At 39.7% G+C, this 14,315-nt stretch overlaps 1 protein-coding gene across 2 annotated transcripts in view; it reads right to left on the bottom strand.

Moving 5' to 3' along the window:
• The window catches only part of bnc2 (basonuclin zinc finger protein 2), a 127,967-nt gene extending 119,908 nt beyond the window's left edge, over positions 1-8,059 (bottom strand). The window contains exon 1 of one of the 2 annotated variants that reach the window (XM_062995475.1): positions 7,797-8,059. In XM_062995475.1, the coding sequence (XP_062851545.1) occupies positions 7,797-7,895 (99 nt within the window). In that variant the 5' untranslated portion in view covers positions 7,896-8,059. The remainder of the gene's footprint in view (positions 1-7,796) is intronic. The other variant, XM_062995476.1, reaches the window with a different exon arrangement.
• Positions 8,060-14,315: the final 6,256 nt, after the last annotated feature.

Raw genomic sequence — 14,315 nt, 5'->3', positions numbered from 1 at the left:
TATTAATTATTAATCTGCAGATTTTGTAAATATAAAATATATTAAATTAAAAAATATTGCTAAAATGAGGCCAGATTATCATCCATCTGTCATTTATAAAGCATTTTATTGTATTTATTTAAAACAACAATATTAACAATATGCAATAATTTATTATTCATATGAATAAAATCGTTTTCGATTTTACTTCAAATGATTATTATTATTATTATTATTATTATTAATATTATTATTTGCAGGACGGGCAGATAAATTATAAAAATATAAATAAATAAATTAATTAATAAATAACACTTTTATTTAGTTGTTTAATGTTGATTTTAACAGTAATAAATGAGATTATAATTACATTTTAATAAAATGTGATGATAATAAAATTCCCCGATCAGCTCAGTTCTGTTCCCAGATGAGAGGAGACAAACAGACGATCACAAGAATCATGATTAATATTCATTAATTCATTTAAAAATATTAAACTGCGTTTTTATATAAAAATTACAATTAAAAAGACGAGTTCCTGAACATTTAAGATGAAAAAGAAAGTCGATTAACTGATGAACTGATTAAGTGATCGATCGTTTGATTGATTGTTTGAGTAATCGATTGATTGAATGACTGGAGCCAAATAGAGCAACGAGCAAAGATAGTGAGAATAAAGAAGAAAATATTAATTTAATATAAAGACAAATCGTCATAAAACTAAATAAAAATGATAAAAGATGAAACACGGAGGAATCTTTACATTCACCTGCGCTCAGAAAATAATGAATTTGGGAATCGAGAAAAAACTTAAATAAAACGTAAATAAAATAGAGAGAAATATAAAAATAATAAATCAAATAATGATAATATGAATATAAAGGGGAACAGAAGGGAAGGAAAGGAGAAGTGAAATCCTAATGAGGAGTAAAAGTGTGAGGAGGAGAGGAATGAACAGCCCAGGATCTGTGCGCCACTTTGGTTGTAGTGATGTTAGTTGTATAAATGTTGTATAGATGTTATATAGATGTTGTATAAAGGTTGATGGTAGAATTACGAGTGAAATAAGAAGCTGAAGATTCAGGTGCGCGCTGCTGCTCTCTAAAAAGAAACGACTCACCCGAACCTTCTGCTCCTTCTGATTAAAAAAGAGGAAATAAAAGAGATCGTAAATATAGAAAAATGAAGAGAAATGAATGATTGTAAAAATTATAAAGAGGAAATAAAGTGAAATAAGAAAAGAAAAATTAAAAAGGTTCTAAATTCAGGTGAGAGGATCCTGAACACAGAGGAAAGAAAAGAGAGAAAATAAGAGAGAGGAGTGAAGATGAGCGACTTAAAGAGCAATAAAACCATAAAGAAAATATTAGGGTAGATTTAACAAATAAAACAAGAGAGAGAGAGAGGGGGGGGGGGGGTCAAGTGCGCGGTTCTGCATTATAATAAACTTGCTGTAATGTGGATTGACTGGGATGAAACATCGCGATATCTGGAAATGATGTTAAAAATAAGTCTATCAATCAATCAATCAGTGTGTGTGTGTGTGTGTATGAATTATGCAAAGTAAACCCGACATTAATAGATATTAACAGTCTACTAAATCAAACTAATCATCCTGGTCAGAGTCGAGGTGGGTGCGATGAGCAGTCGCAGGATTTACACTGTTAGATCAGTCAGTTCATCTTTGTGTTTTTGTTACGAACCGAACCAAACTGGTGCGCACTAAGAAAACAACGAACACCCAGACAGACACGGGGAGAACATGCCAAACTCCGCGAAGGCAGAACAGCCCTGCTCTACTAGCTGTATATTATTCCACAACAACATGTATGCAAACAATCGAATAAAATAATTAGTTTTATTTAAATACGGGTGTGTATGTGTGTTTAGTACCTTGCCAACATGATACCACGCACAAAAACACGCACATATACCTTATACAGGCGCTTTAATCTACACTCACAGCACCTCCTAATATTTATAATAACAATAATAATAATAATAATAATAATAATAATAAACGGACCGCTGCTGTTTATTCACACATCATGACATTAAATTCGAAGTATATGTAAGTTATATTTACTAACTTATCATAATTATTTATGTATTTTATCTAACTCAAGGAAATCATTCAGTGCAACTCAAAACCATTAACCTAATTCATTATAATTTATTTATTATTTATTTCTAGCGCGGAAACCCTGATGAGACGCTCCGACATTCCAATGCGCGCTTCTACCCGCTCCTAAAGTGCCTTCATATGACCGTAAAAACACATAAATTATCTGTACATTGATTTTTTTACAAGGGAAACAAAGATTAATTCTTGTTTTAGGCTGAAAGAGCATTGCATAATGTTTAATACTTGACTATAATAACGCGATTTAATATAATAATAATATATAAGGTTTTGCCAGAGAAAGACTTTAGCTAATCGCTCAGAGCTCTGATGGATGCGCACATGAACGCATTTACCTGCGCTTCCAAAATAATAAAAAAGGGGTAAAAAAGAAGAATATTTACTCTGATCGAGCGATACTTTGTGGTAGTTTAATAAAAATCTAAATTTTCAGCAGTTTTTCTTTTTGCTTTCACAGAAAAAATGAACCGATTTAAGACAGAAACACCAAATTGATCACAAAATAAATCCAACCCTCTCCGAGTCCTTGCTTTACATTATTTAATTTAATTTCAGGATTTGATTCGGTTAATTAAACTCTGAGATTAAACCAGGTACAGGCAAACAAACGCAGACCGAAGCAGACTGGATGGATGGCGCAGGAGGAAAAGCGCACTCACAGCGCCACACTCCTACCGTCAATTCCACTCCAGTCTGTACGTTCAGGTTTCAACAGCGCAATGAAATGTAAAAACGAGGCGCACAGACAGCAGTAATTATAAAAAGTAAAGACAAAGGTTATTTTATACTCAGGAAAATGCCAAAAATGACCTATTAAATAATAAGCTGATATTGAGCGCAATACGTTTCAGATGCGCGCAGAACCAAAATACATATAAAACTATAAACTTAGTCAATTTAAACCCCAGCAAAATGGAACTAAGTAAAAAATCATTTTATTTAACACGTCTTATTGTATTTCTAACACCTAAAAGTTTTATCTGAGATTTATTTATTCCACTTTATTCCATGGAGTTTTACGCATACAAGTGCCACGAAATATATAAAATAAATATAAATATATTTTATTTACAGTGCACCTGTCTTACACTGACTGTTAAACCTCGTACACCAGGTCCTCAAGTCTTATAATTAAGGGATATATTTTTCACAGACAGTCGATGAATTACTGAAATGAATTTATATTGTATTGACGTACAAAACAGGACAATGTGGATGAAATGGTTTAATTCCTAATATTTATGTTTCCTTCATTAGGTCCATGTGAAAGAATCTTTTAGTCTAACTTCACCAAAAGGGAAAAATGGAAATGAAAGACAGAACTGGACCTGGAAAAACAGAAAGAAAGAAAAAAAGAAATATGTGCGCATCAGCGGCAGAAGGAGAAAGTTTGTGGGTTGGTGTGTATCAGGCCGCGCCTGGCACGCAGAGTCCGACCCCGATGATGAACTGCCCCTGCTGCCCCTCTTCCATCACTCAGACTGCCAAATAACTCCCACGAACCCCCTAATCTCCTCTCCCCCTCCCACCCTCTCAGCAGCCGAGGCTTCAGCGCGCAAAGCGGCGACAGTGTCCGCAGTGACCGCGCATTTCAAACAAACATTCACACGAATGTAAAACACAATTTGTTTTGTAACGTGGGTCCAAACCAGAAGTTAAGAATCATGACGACTGTATACAAATATCGTTTAAGCTGTTTGTCAAGTTGCTTGTCAAAGTGGCTTTGAGTTTTTAGCGCAAACTGAGGTGGACAAAAAAGGCGCAACATGTACGCAAATATGCTCTGTGGTTTACAAACATGCGTGTGTTCCTGCGTTCGTGTTCGGTTCTGATCAGTGATTAGAACTTCGGTTCGACCTGGTACCTGTTTATAATAGTTCTAACAGACTCTGTAGAGCACAGATGAAACCCACACTGCACACTGCTGTGCGCAATCTACATTTGCGCAGAGCATCCGACACACAAACCGCAAATGCGAACGCGCTGTGTTTCTTTGGGCACCCGTCAGTCTCCTCTCTCTGTCTTGAGTTTGTCTTGGGGTGGAAAATGTGCAAACGATTTAAAACCAACAATTGCCAACAAATGACAGTGATGATGTGCGATCGTTCAGCACACGCAAAATCGTTCGTACACTCCGCAAACAACAGCAACCGCAAAATACTCAAACCACCCCCTCGTGTGCCTCTTTCCTAATGCGTTATATAAAGAGTTATTTTTATATAAATAATTAATAAGTGATTATGACAGTATGCACACAGTTCCATGTAGTATGGAACTGTAAACCAATAAATGACTAAATAATAAAGACTAAAATATATTTCCCACGATTTCAAGATTCCGAGCGATTCTAAGTGCGGCCATCTGAGCAAAAGTGCGCATCCAGAAACACGCAATTCTCACTCACGATTAAATATACACGCCTTTCTTAATATACAGTCTATACATTTAACCAGTGGTATAATTAGGATCTAGTGGGTCTCAGTGCAAGTCTTAAGTACCAAAAATATCTCCAGTAAAATAATAAATGCTATTTATTTGCACAGACATCACAGTTTTTTCATTAAAACGATTTGTTTAATTATTGCAAATGTCGTGAGTGAAACGTTTGAATAAAAACTCCTAATAGAAGCCAAATAAAAAATGATGGCCTGGTTAACATGGGGCCCTTCATGCTGAGAGCCCCACTTATTACTGACAGGTTTTGAGTTGTGTTAGGAAATGTCAGCAATAAAGCGCAGCTTTGAGAGCGCACAGTTGTGAGCGCACAGTCGCCGCTGGTCCCTTCTTAAACATTCAATGCACACACACACACACACACACACACACACACACACACACACACACACACACATACACACACACATACACACACACATACACACACACACATAGCACATAGTGGAGTCACTAAATACACAGATATTGAGAAAATATCTCACACAAGCAGCATCCATACTTTATTTAAACTAGATTGTTCCAAATGTCACAATACCAGGACAGCGAGCGCGCAAAAAAACATAGTGCGCCTGGCACAGCGTTCCCCCACATATACACATTCACTTAGGGACTGGTATTAAAAAGGCCACACAGACCTGGTTCTGGTAATTAGCCTTAAGTGTTTCCTACATCCATTTGCTCTGGGACACAGGAATCAATGGATGGAATAATAAACAGTAAGTGACACCGACAGTGCGCGCCCGAACGCAACACACACATTCAATACAAAACACACCGAGTTTAAATCACTCACTGTGTGTGTCTGGGTACTGCAGTTTGTTTTCGAGATGCTCAAAACAATGAGCAAAAATACATTTACTGATGAGGAATCGATATTAAATTGTCACACAGACGTGATGAACTCGTCAATGTTTTCTCTCCTGCACTGTCCAAATTTATCCAGAACAAAACGCAAAAATAGCAGATCATACAAACTGCTCAAACTTAATGAAACACCCCGCACACACACTCTGCGTTTACATCAGTTTGTTTTAAACGTGCACGAAACAAAACGCGCAGAATCAAAGTGTGGAAAAGAACCAAGTTTGCGCTCCATGAATAATAATAACAAATAAAAACGAGCTGACCATGAGCGCACACATTCACGCACTCCGGGTTCCAGACGCGCATGTTTCAGGATTTTCTTTTCCTAGAGGCTCAGTTCTGCTTTTTTATTTTAAAAAAACTGCAGCTACACATTTTAAACCTTTCTGAGTAATTTTAACATTTAAAACAATTGTGAAAAGTAGTGCTTGATGAATAGATGGATAATAAAATTGCTCATGTTCGTGTTTAGTGCACCAGTCCATGTGTGTCCAAAAACTTACTGCAAAACTGAACAAGATTAATAAAGCAACCCTTCAAAATGCGCACTCAAAATCCTTCTGTATTTTTCTACATCACTTCGTTCCTGGATGCAAAATTAAAAGTGATAATAAAGACTGGGTGAAGGGGTAACGGTGCTCACACACTTCATCCAACACACACTACAGAACACACACTCGCCTCCACTTCATGTAACACCATCACTCATTTCTTCCATCCGTTCGTTCTTACCTATTCAGCTCAACCTACAAATAAAATAAAAATAAAATAGCAACATTGTAGGCCAGCAAATAAAAGTAATAAAGTCAGCACTGAACACACACACACGCTCGGTCAAACACACCGATTCTCCTGCTTCTTTTTACACCGTTTTGGAGACTCGAACTCAGCGATCAGAGGAAAAACGCAGCTAGAAAAGAGAAACTGCGCTCAGTTCCTGTCACTTCCCGAGCATCAATCATCCCATTCTCTAAAACACGAACTTATTTTCATTTAAATACCCAGATTAGCGCGGAAGAGTTTACATTTCTATTCGATTCTACTCACGTTCTGTTCATGCGTTCGGACAGAATCATAAATTAAAACTGCGCGTCTGGAAAGAAACATAAAACGCACTTCTTATCAGTTATTAAATTTACACCACACACATGGACACGTCTATTTAATCTAAAGCTACATACTAATACATGTATGCATGTTATTTTATATGTGGACGCACTTTTCTTGGACGTTTCGTTTAGTACGGAGCACTAAGATGAGCAAAGATGAGCGGAGCTCCTGTCAGTTCTTCAGCATCCCACGTCCGACTCCAAAACAAACACCAGGCCTGTACGAACACATCTGCAGGCCTAGATCTGGGTGGGTCTGCTATATGAGTGTGTTTTAAAACGCTTTCCATGTGTGTGTTGTGTGTTTGTGTATTTTTCAGACTGGGATCCGAAGACGGATAACAGCAAAGAGCGCAACCAAGCACGTCCCAAAACCTCCAGATCTAACGCACTTCCACATGTAAATTAAGATCTGCACCCAGCCAAAACAGATCTATAGATTTAATTCTATATACATAAATGTATTCAATAGTTATATATAATATAATAAAAGTAGAATTCAGGAACGGCTGAAGAATAAAAATGATGGAACTTTGGAAGGTTTGGATGTTTCTCTGATCCTCACTGTGAACCAAAGAATCCTACTGCGAGAGCAAACGAGTTCTTAAACATCATCCAAAACTCTCACACTTAGATTATATATAAATATAAATATAAATGCACACAGACAGACAGACAAAATAAATTAAAATAAATGGACACTCGTGTCTGGTTAGATTTACGCTGCGTAATAATAAAATATATCCAGGCCTTGGTTTGGAAAATAATAAGAACACAGAAGTGACGAGTGCGCAGCGCAGAGGTGGGAAACTAAAAGGTAAAAGCATTGAATTTTTACATTTTATTAATTCTCTGATTCTTATTTTAGGAAGAATGCAGATTCAAAACGTGTCAGCGGGGGCTGGGCTGAAAACTTCTGGAGCATCCAGACATCATATTAGTGCATTTAAATAATTTAAAATAGGAATAAAACACACACAAGGAGTCACTACATTTACACCCGCGCATGCAATGTTTTTCTTTGTTTACCTTAATTGCACACATAATTTCCTTCATGGTGATAATTGTGCTGACGTGACTTATTTTACATTTCTGCACATGATGCAGGTTTAACCTTAAAAAAAAACACAGGGAGAGAAAGTGCGCAAACTGTGCGCCAAACAAAGAGAAGGAAAGGTGGAGAGAAGTGGAGAGCATGCACAGATAAAGGAGTGAACAGAAGAAGTTGTGGAGCACGCACTGACCTGCTGGGACATCCTGAACAGGAGGTGTGTGTCAGTGTTTTGCTGCCATGTCCCCATGTATCCCGGCTCGGCACTGGCCGGTCTGCTGCTGAACTGCATGGAGCTGCGCGCTCCTCCTCCTCCCGCTCCTCCTCCTCCTCCTTCCTCGCTCCCTTCTTCGAGCTTCGCGCTCGGTCGCTCCCGGGGCTGCTCGGGCTGTTCGCGCTCCGGTTCGGGCTCGTCTTTCACATCCGGCTCCGTGTCGGCGCGGGGCTGCGTGGGGTGGACACGGACAGAACGTGAACGCTGGATGCGCGCTCACTCACTCACCCACTCAGTCACTCAGTCAGTCGAGGACTCGGTGACTTGTTCACTTTCTTTCCTTTCTGTCTGAGCGCGCACGGAACACAAGCTGCTGTTAGCGCTGAGCTGAGAGTGCAACCGAGTGTGTGTGTGTGTGTGTTGAGTGCGTGTGCGTGTGTGTGTGTGTGTGTGTGTGTGTGTGTGTGAGAGCGCTAGAGTTCATTGAGGAGCGGCGCAGCAGCGCGCTGGAGATTTCCTCCTCCGAGGGCAGGACGAGTGGAGAGGAAAGGGGGATGGCAGAAAAGATAGAGAAGGAGGAGAGGTTTTTTTCTTCTTACCTCCTTTCCTCTATGTCCACACCCCCTCCTCTTCCACCCCTTCTACTTAGTGTCACACACACACACACACACACACACACACACACACACACACACACACACACCACGCACACACACACACCGCACACGCACGCATGTTCGCATACGCACATTCCAAGCAGAATTCACTTGCCAAACAAACCCGCTCACCCGTAGCGTGGCCTTTCCACCCCTAAACACACCGCACACACTCACGCACCCTGATACACACTGACACACACACACACACACCCTGTAACACTCCCCGAATTCCCACTCTCTAAACGCGTACACACACGCACCCACACGCACGCCAATGCTCCGAGTGCGCAAAACACGCACCGCGACGCACGAAGCGCCAACGCAAACCGGGGACCGAAAAGCGCGTTCTGCAAGCGCAACAACACAAAAATACAATACACACCTACATTTCAAAAAATAGAATAAATAATAGAAATATTAATATAATATAAATATAAAATATTGCAGATGTAAATTTAAACACACAATCGAGATAACAACACGCACTTATTTATCCAAACAAACAGAAAGTGAAAGATTTAACTCCAGCAAATGTGCAAAATAAACAAAGAATTAAATAAACAAACAAACAAACACATAAATAATTAAATTAATTAATTAATCAATTATCTAATAACATGTACAGTTGCATTAGAAAATATTCACACCCTTCCCCATCTCTTCTTATAAAGGTGTAACCGTGGTGTGTATAGAACTGATAAAAAAATCCACAACAAGACCCTTCAGTAACCTTTCATTCATTCATTCAGTGTCTGTTTTACCAACGTTTTATCCTGGTCAGGGTCGCCGGTGGGTCTGATTCACCAAGCAAAACACAGAAAACACCCCGGACAGGTCGCCAGCTCATCACAGGGCACTTTAGCATCTCCAATTCACCACACTTGCACGTCTTTGTACTGTGGGAGGAAACCGGAGCATCAGGAGGAAACCCACACAGGCACGGGGAGAACATGCAAACTCCACACAGAAAGGACCCTGGGGAATCGAACCCAGGACCTTCTTGCTGTGAGCTGACAGTGTTACCCATCTCAATACCCAAAATATACCAAAATAAAATATTTATTTCTATATACGAGCAGTTTTGAGAACATCAGTCCACATTATTCTGAGCTGAAATGAAGAACATCAGGTTCTGAATACCTGGTGGAACGTCCTTCTACCTTGGGCACCTCTACACCTCTAATAAGTGATTTCTGAAGAACCTTCACCTGTTCTTTTCCTGCAGAAGCTTCCAGCTCATCCAGGTTTGATCCGGACACTGAGAAGATCCACTCCAGGATATTCGGGGATCGATTCCTGTACCAAGCTTTGCTTGACTTGGAAGTGTGTTTGGGATCTTTATGATCTTTATGATGTTCCTGTGAATCCATGATGCCAGTTCCTGCAGCAGTCGAACATCTCCACATCATCAATGATACATCTTAGTGCTTGACCTTGAGGATGGTTTTCTACTGGTCACTGTAGACCATCCAATGGACGGTTGGTCCAACCAATGGTTCCAGAACTCTGCAGGCCGGTCCAAATTCCAGTCCAGTCCACCCTTCCTGAGCTTCTTGGTCAAGAGTGGCGTGCATCATGGAGTTCGGTCATGAAGTCCTTGGTTGTTAGGTGATCTTCTGATGGTCCACGGTGGGTCTTCGTCTCTCAGGTTTGCTGCTGGGTCATAAGATTAGAACTTCCTCTTAAAACTCCCAATGGTTCCTTGAGGAATGTTCAAGGTCTTGAACTGTGAGCAGCTCCTTAGTTTACAGCATGGTTCCAACACACCTTGAAGACTTGAATCCTGAGAGGTTTTGAGAATTTAGAGTTCCGATGGGTTCTTCATGTTGTAACCCAACTTTATGTCCTACAGACTCGCAGCAGGATTAAAGATCAGCGGTATCATGCAGGGGTTGAATAAATATGACACACTGAAACTCACGGTCCACTGAAACTGACTGTCCACAGTCGGACAAGCTTTAAATCACCACAGACTTAAAAGCAGACGTGCAAAAATAATAAATAAAATTAACTTCGTTCATGTGATTCAGATGAGCAGCCAACAGTAGCTGAGCTGTGAGATATCAGAGCGACTTGCTGAACTCTGAAGATCTGTTGTTTGTTTGTTGGGTCCCACTGGAACCCTGATTAGGACTACTGGGACCCTGACCAGGACCCTGACTAGTGGTGGTAAAACACACAGTGAACGAATGAATGTTCGGTTCATTTCGGACCATCCAGACAAAGTTCCGTCCTGTTTTTTACCAGTCAAACAAGTCGTGTTTCTACGGGCACAGAGAAGTCACCAGCTGAACTCACACATGATCCCCCACATGGGCATCACAGACACACATTCCAAACAGCTGGGGGTCTTGATTACAGCAGCCAATCCACCTACTGCATGACTTCCGGAGGTGGGAGGAAACACAGACGCAGACAGAACAAAAGAGGAGAATCAAACCCAGGTCCCAGAGAACCACGGTGCTGCGCAGCACCCACGCTGCCAGCTGTGCCACTGTGCCACCCCTCCCCACAAGTACACTAATAAAGAAAGTGTGTGTGTGTTGGGGGGGGGGGAAGGAGTGTGTGTGTGTGTGTTGGGGGGGGGGTGAGTGTGTGTGTGGGGGGGGGGGGGGGGGGGGTTCCTTTGTCTTCTCGGCTGCAGGGACCAATTTTGTAAAAATGGAAGCTCTTCCTCATTTTTACCTTAATTAAAAATCCAAAAGCACACACACGGGGCTTCCTGTGAGTGTGTGTGTGTGTGTGTGTGTGTGGGAGAGAGAGAGTGTGTGTGTGTGTGGGAGAGAGAAAGTGTGTGTGTGTGTGTGGGAGAGAGAAAGTGACAGTGCGACGCGACACACACACACACACACACACACACACACACGAGATATGAAAAATTGCTCTGTTAGCACATTTTTCTTTTTTAGAGTCTCTTGTTCTGATCTTCTTTTTGAGGTTCTGATGTTCTCGTTAATGTTCTGATGTTCTTTTCAGTGCTATATGTGTTCTATTTAAGGGTCCAATTATTGTCCTGATGTTCTTTTTAATGTTCTGATGTTCTCTTTAATGTTCTGATGTTCAGTTTAAAATTCTAATGTTCTCTTTAATGTTCTGATGTTCTTTTCAGTGCTATATGTGTTCTATTTAATGTTCCCATTAATGTCCTAATGTTCTCTCTAATGGTCTAATGTTCTCTTTAAAGTTCTGACGTTCTGTTCAATGTTTTGATGTTCTGTTTAATATTCTAATGTTCTGATGTTATGTTAAATGTTCTGATGTTCTCTTTAATGTCCTAATGTTCTTTTTAATGTTCTGATGTTCTCTCTAATGTTCTTATGTTCTCTCTAATGTTCCGATGTTCTCTCTAATGTTCTGATGTTCTCTCTAATGTTCTCAATAATGTTCTGACCTTCTTTTTGATGTTCTAATGTTATTTTCAGTGCTATATGTGGTCTCTTTAAGGTTCCAATTATTGTCCTGATGTTCTTTTTAATGTTCTGATGTTCTATTTAATGTTCTCATGTTCTCTTTAATGTTCTGATCTTCTTTTTGATGTTCTGATTAATGCTCTGATGTTCTTTTTGATGTTCTGATGTTCTTTTCCATGCTATATGTGTTCTCTTTAAGGTTCCAATCATTGTCCTGATGTTCTTTTTGATGTTCTGATGTTCCGTTTAATGTTCTGATGTTCTTTCTAATGTTCTGATGTTCTTTCTAATGTTCTTTCTAATGTTATGATGTTCTCTTTAATGTTATGATCTTCTTTTTGATGTTATAATGTTCTTTTCAGTGCTAGATGTGTTTTCTTTAATGTTCTTTCTAATGTTCTGATGTTCTTCTTAATGTTCTGATGTTATCTTTAATGTTCTTTTTAATGTTCTGATGTTCTCTTTAATGTTCTGTTCAATGTTTAATATTTAATTGTTCTAACGTTCTGTTTAATGTTCTGATGTTCTCTTTAATGCTCTGATGTTCTGATTAATGTTCTGATGTTCTCTTTAATGCTCTGATGTTCTGATTAATGTTCTGATGTTCTCTTTAATGTTCTGATGTTCTCTTTAATGTTCTGATGTTCTGTTTAATGTTCTGATGTTCTGTTTAATGTTCTGATGTTCTGATTAATGTTCTGATGTTCTCTTTAATGTTCTGATGTTCTCTTTAATGTTCTGATGTTCTGTTTAATGCTCTGATGTTCTGTTTAATGCTCTGATGTTCTGTTTAATGCTCTGATGTTCTGTTTAATGTTCTGATGTTCTGTTTAATGTTCTGATGTTCTCTTTAATGTTCTGATGTTCTGTTTAATGTTCTGATGTTCTGTTTAATGCTCTGATGTTCTGTTTAATGTGATGTAAGGTTTTTTGTCCCTGCAGAAGGTAGATTGGCCGTAGGTGTCATTTCTTTTACCTTTTATAGATTAGTTCTGTATTTTACCAAAACTCATAATAACGTAGAGTAACACCAACACCACTACTGGTATTCGACTGGGGTATTATTACTCACTGTATCATCGCTCGGTGTTGATGAAAGCTTGCTCGACTGTACACACTGTCAACCTCCAGTCTGGAGCTTCTAGTTCACAGCAGATCAGGTTAATAGAGGCTCCTAAATTACACCTGAGCACCCATGATTTGGGCTTTTCCCCTGACCTTGGTAAAGACCCCACTGATCCATGAGGGGAATCAAACTAACCCTATTTACATGAAGAGGAAGAAGGAGAGAGGAAATACTGACGGTAATTAATAATAACGAGGAATTCAGCGCCTCAGAACTCAAGCGTCCGAATATTTCTGACATGAAGAGTAACAGAGATGATGGAAACCCCGCGGCCACCGCTGTACGTAAACTTCTGCCCTCCCCCAGACGCCGGTAGGCCCCCGTGACGGGGTGTTAAATTGTAGGAGACAGTGTTAAAAGCCTGCGCTCGGCGCTAATGGTCGCTCTGCTAACCTTTAGCACGCTAATCTGCACCGCATTTTCTCTGATCAAATCCTCCACTTTCACTCCGTACGGCCGACAAGAGAAAAAAAACGGCTGGAACGGAACACACCTCCTTTTGTTTCTGCTCTCAGCTCTCGCGCCGTCTCTCTCTCGCCCTTACACACACTCTCTCTCTCTCTCTCTCACTCTCCGCTCTCAGGCCGCGGTATTTCAGGTAAATGGATGCTAATGGGAGCCGACTGTCACGCTGTCCCCGTTTCCTCCGGTCCTTCACTTACGCTTCATAACTGAACCCACATTCGATCGTAATTCTGTCCTGAGTAAACGTGAAGCCGGTGCCAGTCAAAATGCCAACCGCGTCCACTCAATCTACTTCAGCTCCTCTGTTCCTGCCCGTCCCCGTTAAATACCCCGAATTCTCATTCTTCTCCTGCACTCCCTCCATCCTCTTATCCTCCTACAGCACTAAACACTATGGACTGACCACCCAAAACACACAAAATATCACAACATCACATTCATAACACTGCCAACCAGAGTGGTGTCAATAAATACAGAAATAGCTGTAAACAATAATAATAAATAAATACAGAAATAGCTGTAAACAATAATAATAAATAAATACAGAAATAGCCGTAAACAATAATAATAAATAAATAAATAAATAACAGAAAAGAAAAAAATGCAGAACAGACTGAGAGATAAAAGAGGAAATAAAATACAAACAAAAACTAAAAATTCATCAAATAACTGAGAAAAAAAGGCCCCAAAAAATAAAGAAATAAATTAAAACATGTAAAACACAAAGATTTTAAAATCTATAAAACTCAGAGTTGTTAGAGTTTCCAGTGTTGGGCCCCTGAGCAGGGCCCTTAACTTTCAGTAGCTAGAATTGTAAACTGTGTCAATTTGAAATAAA

This window comes from Trichomycterus rosablanca, chromosome 5 (assembly GCF_030014385.1).
Source record: "Trichomycterus rosablanca isolate fTriRos1 chromosome 5, fTriRos1.hap1, whole genome shotgun sequence".
Lineage (NCBI taxonomy): Eukaryota > Metazoa > Chordata > Actinopteri > Siluriformes > Trichomycteridae > Trichomycterus > Trichomycterus rosablanca.
This window is presented reverse-complemented; position numbering and strand designations above follow the sequence as displayed.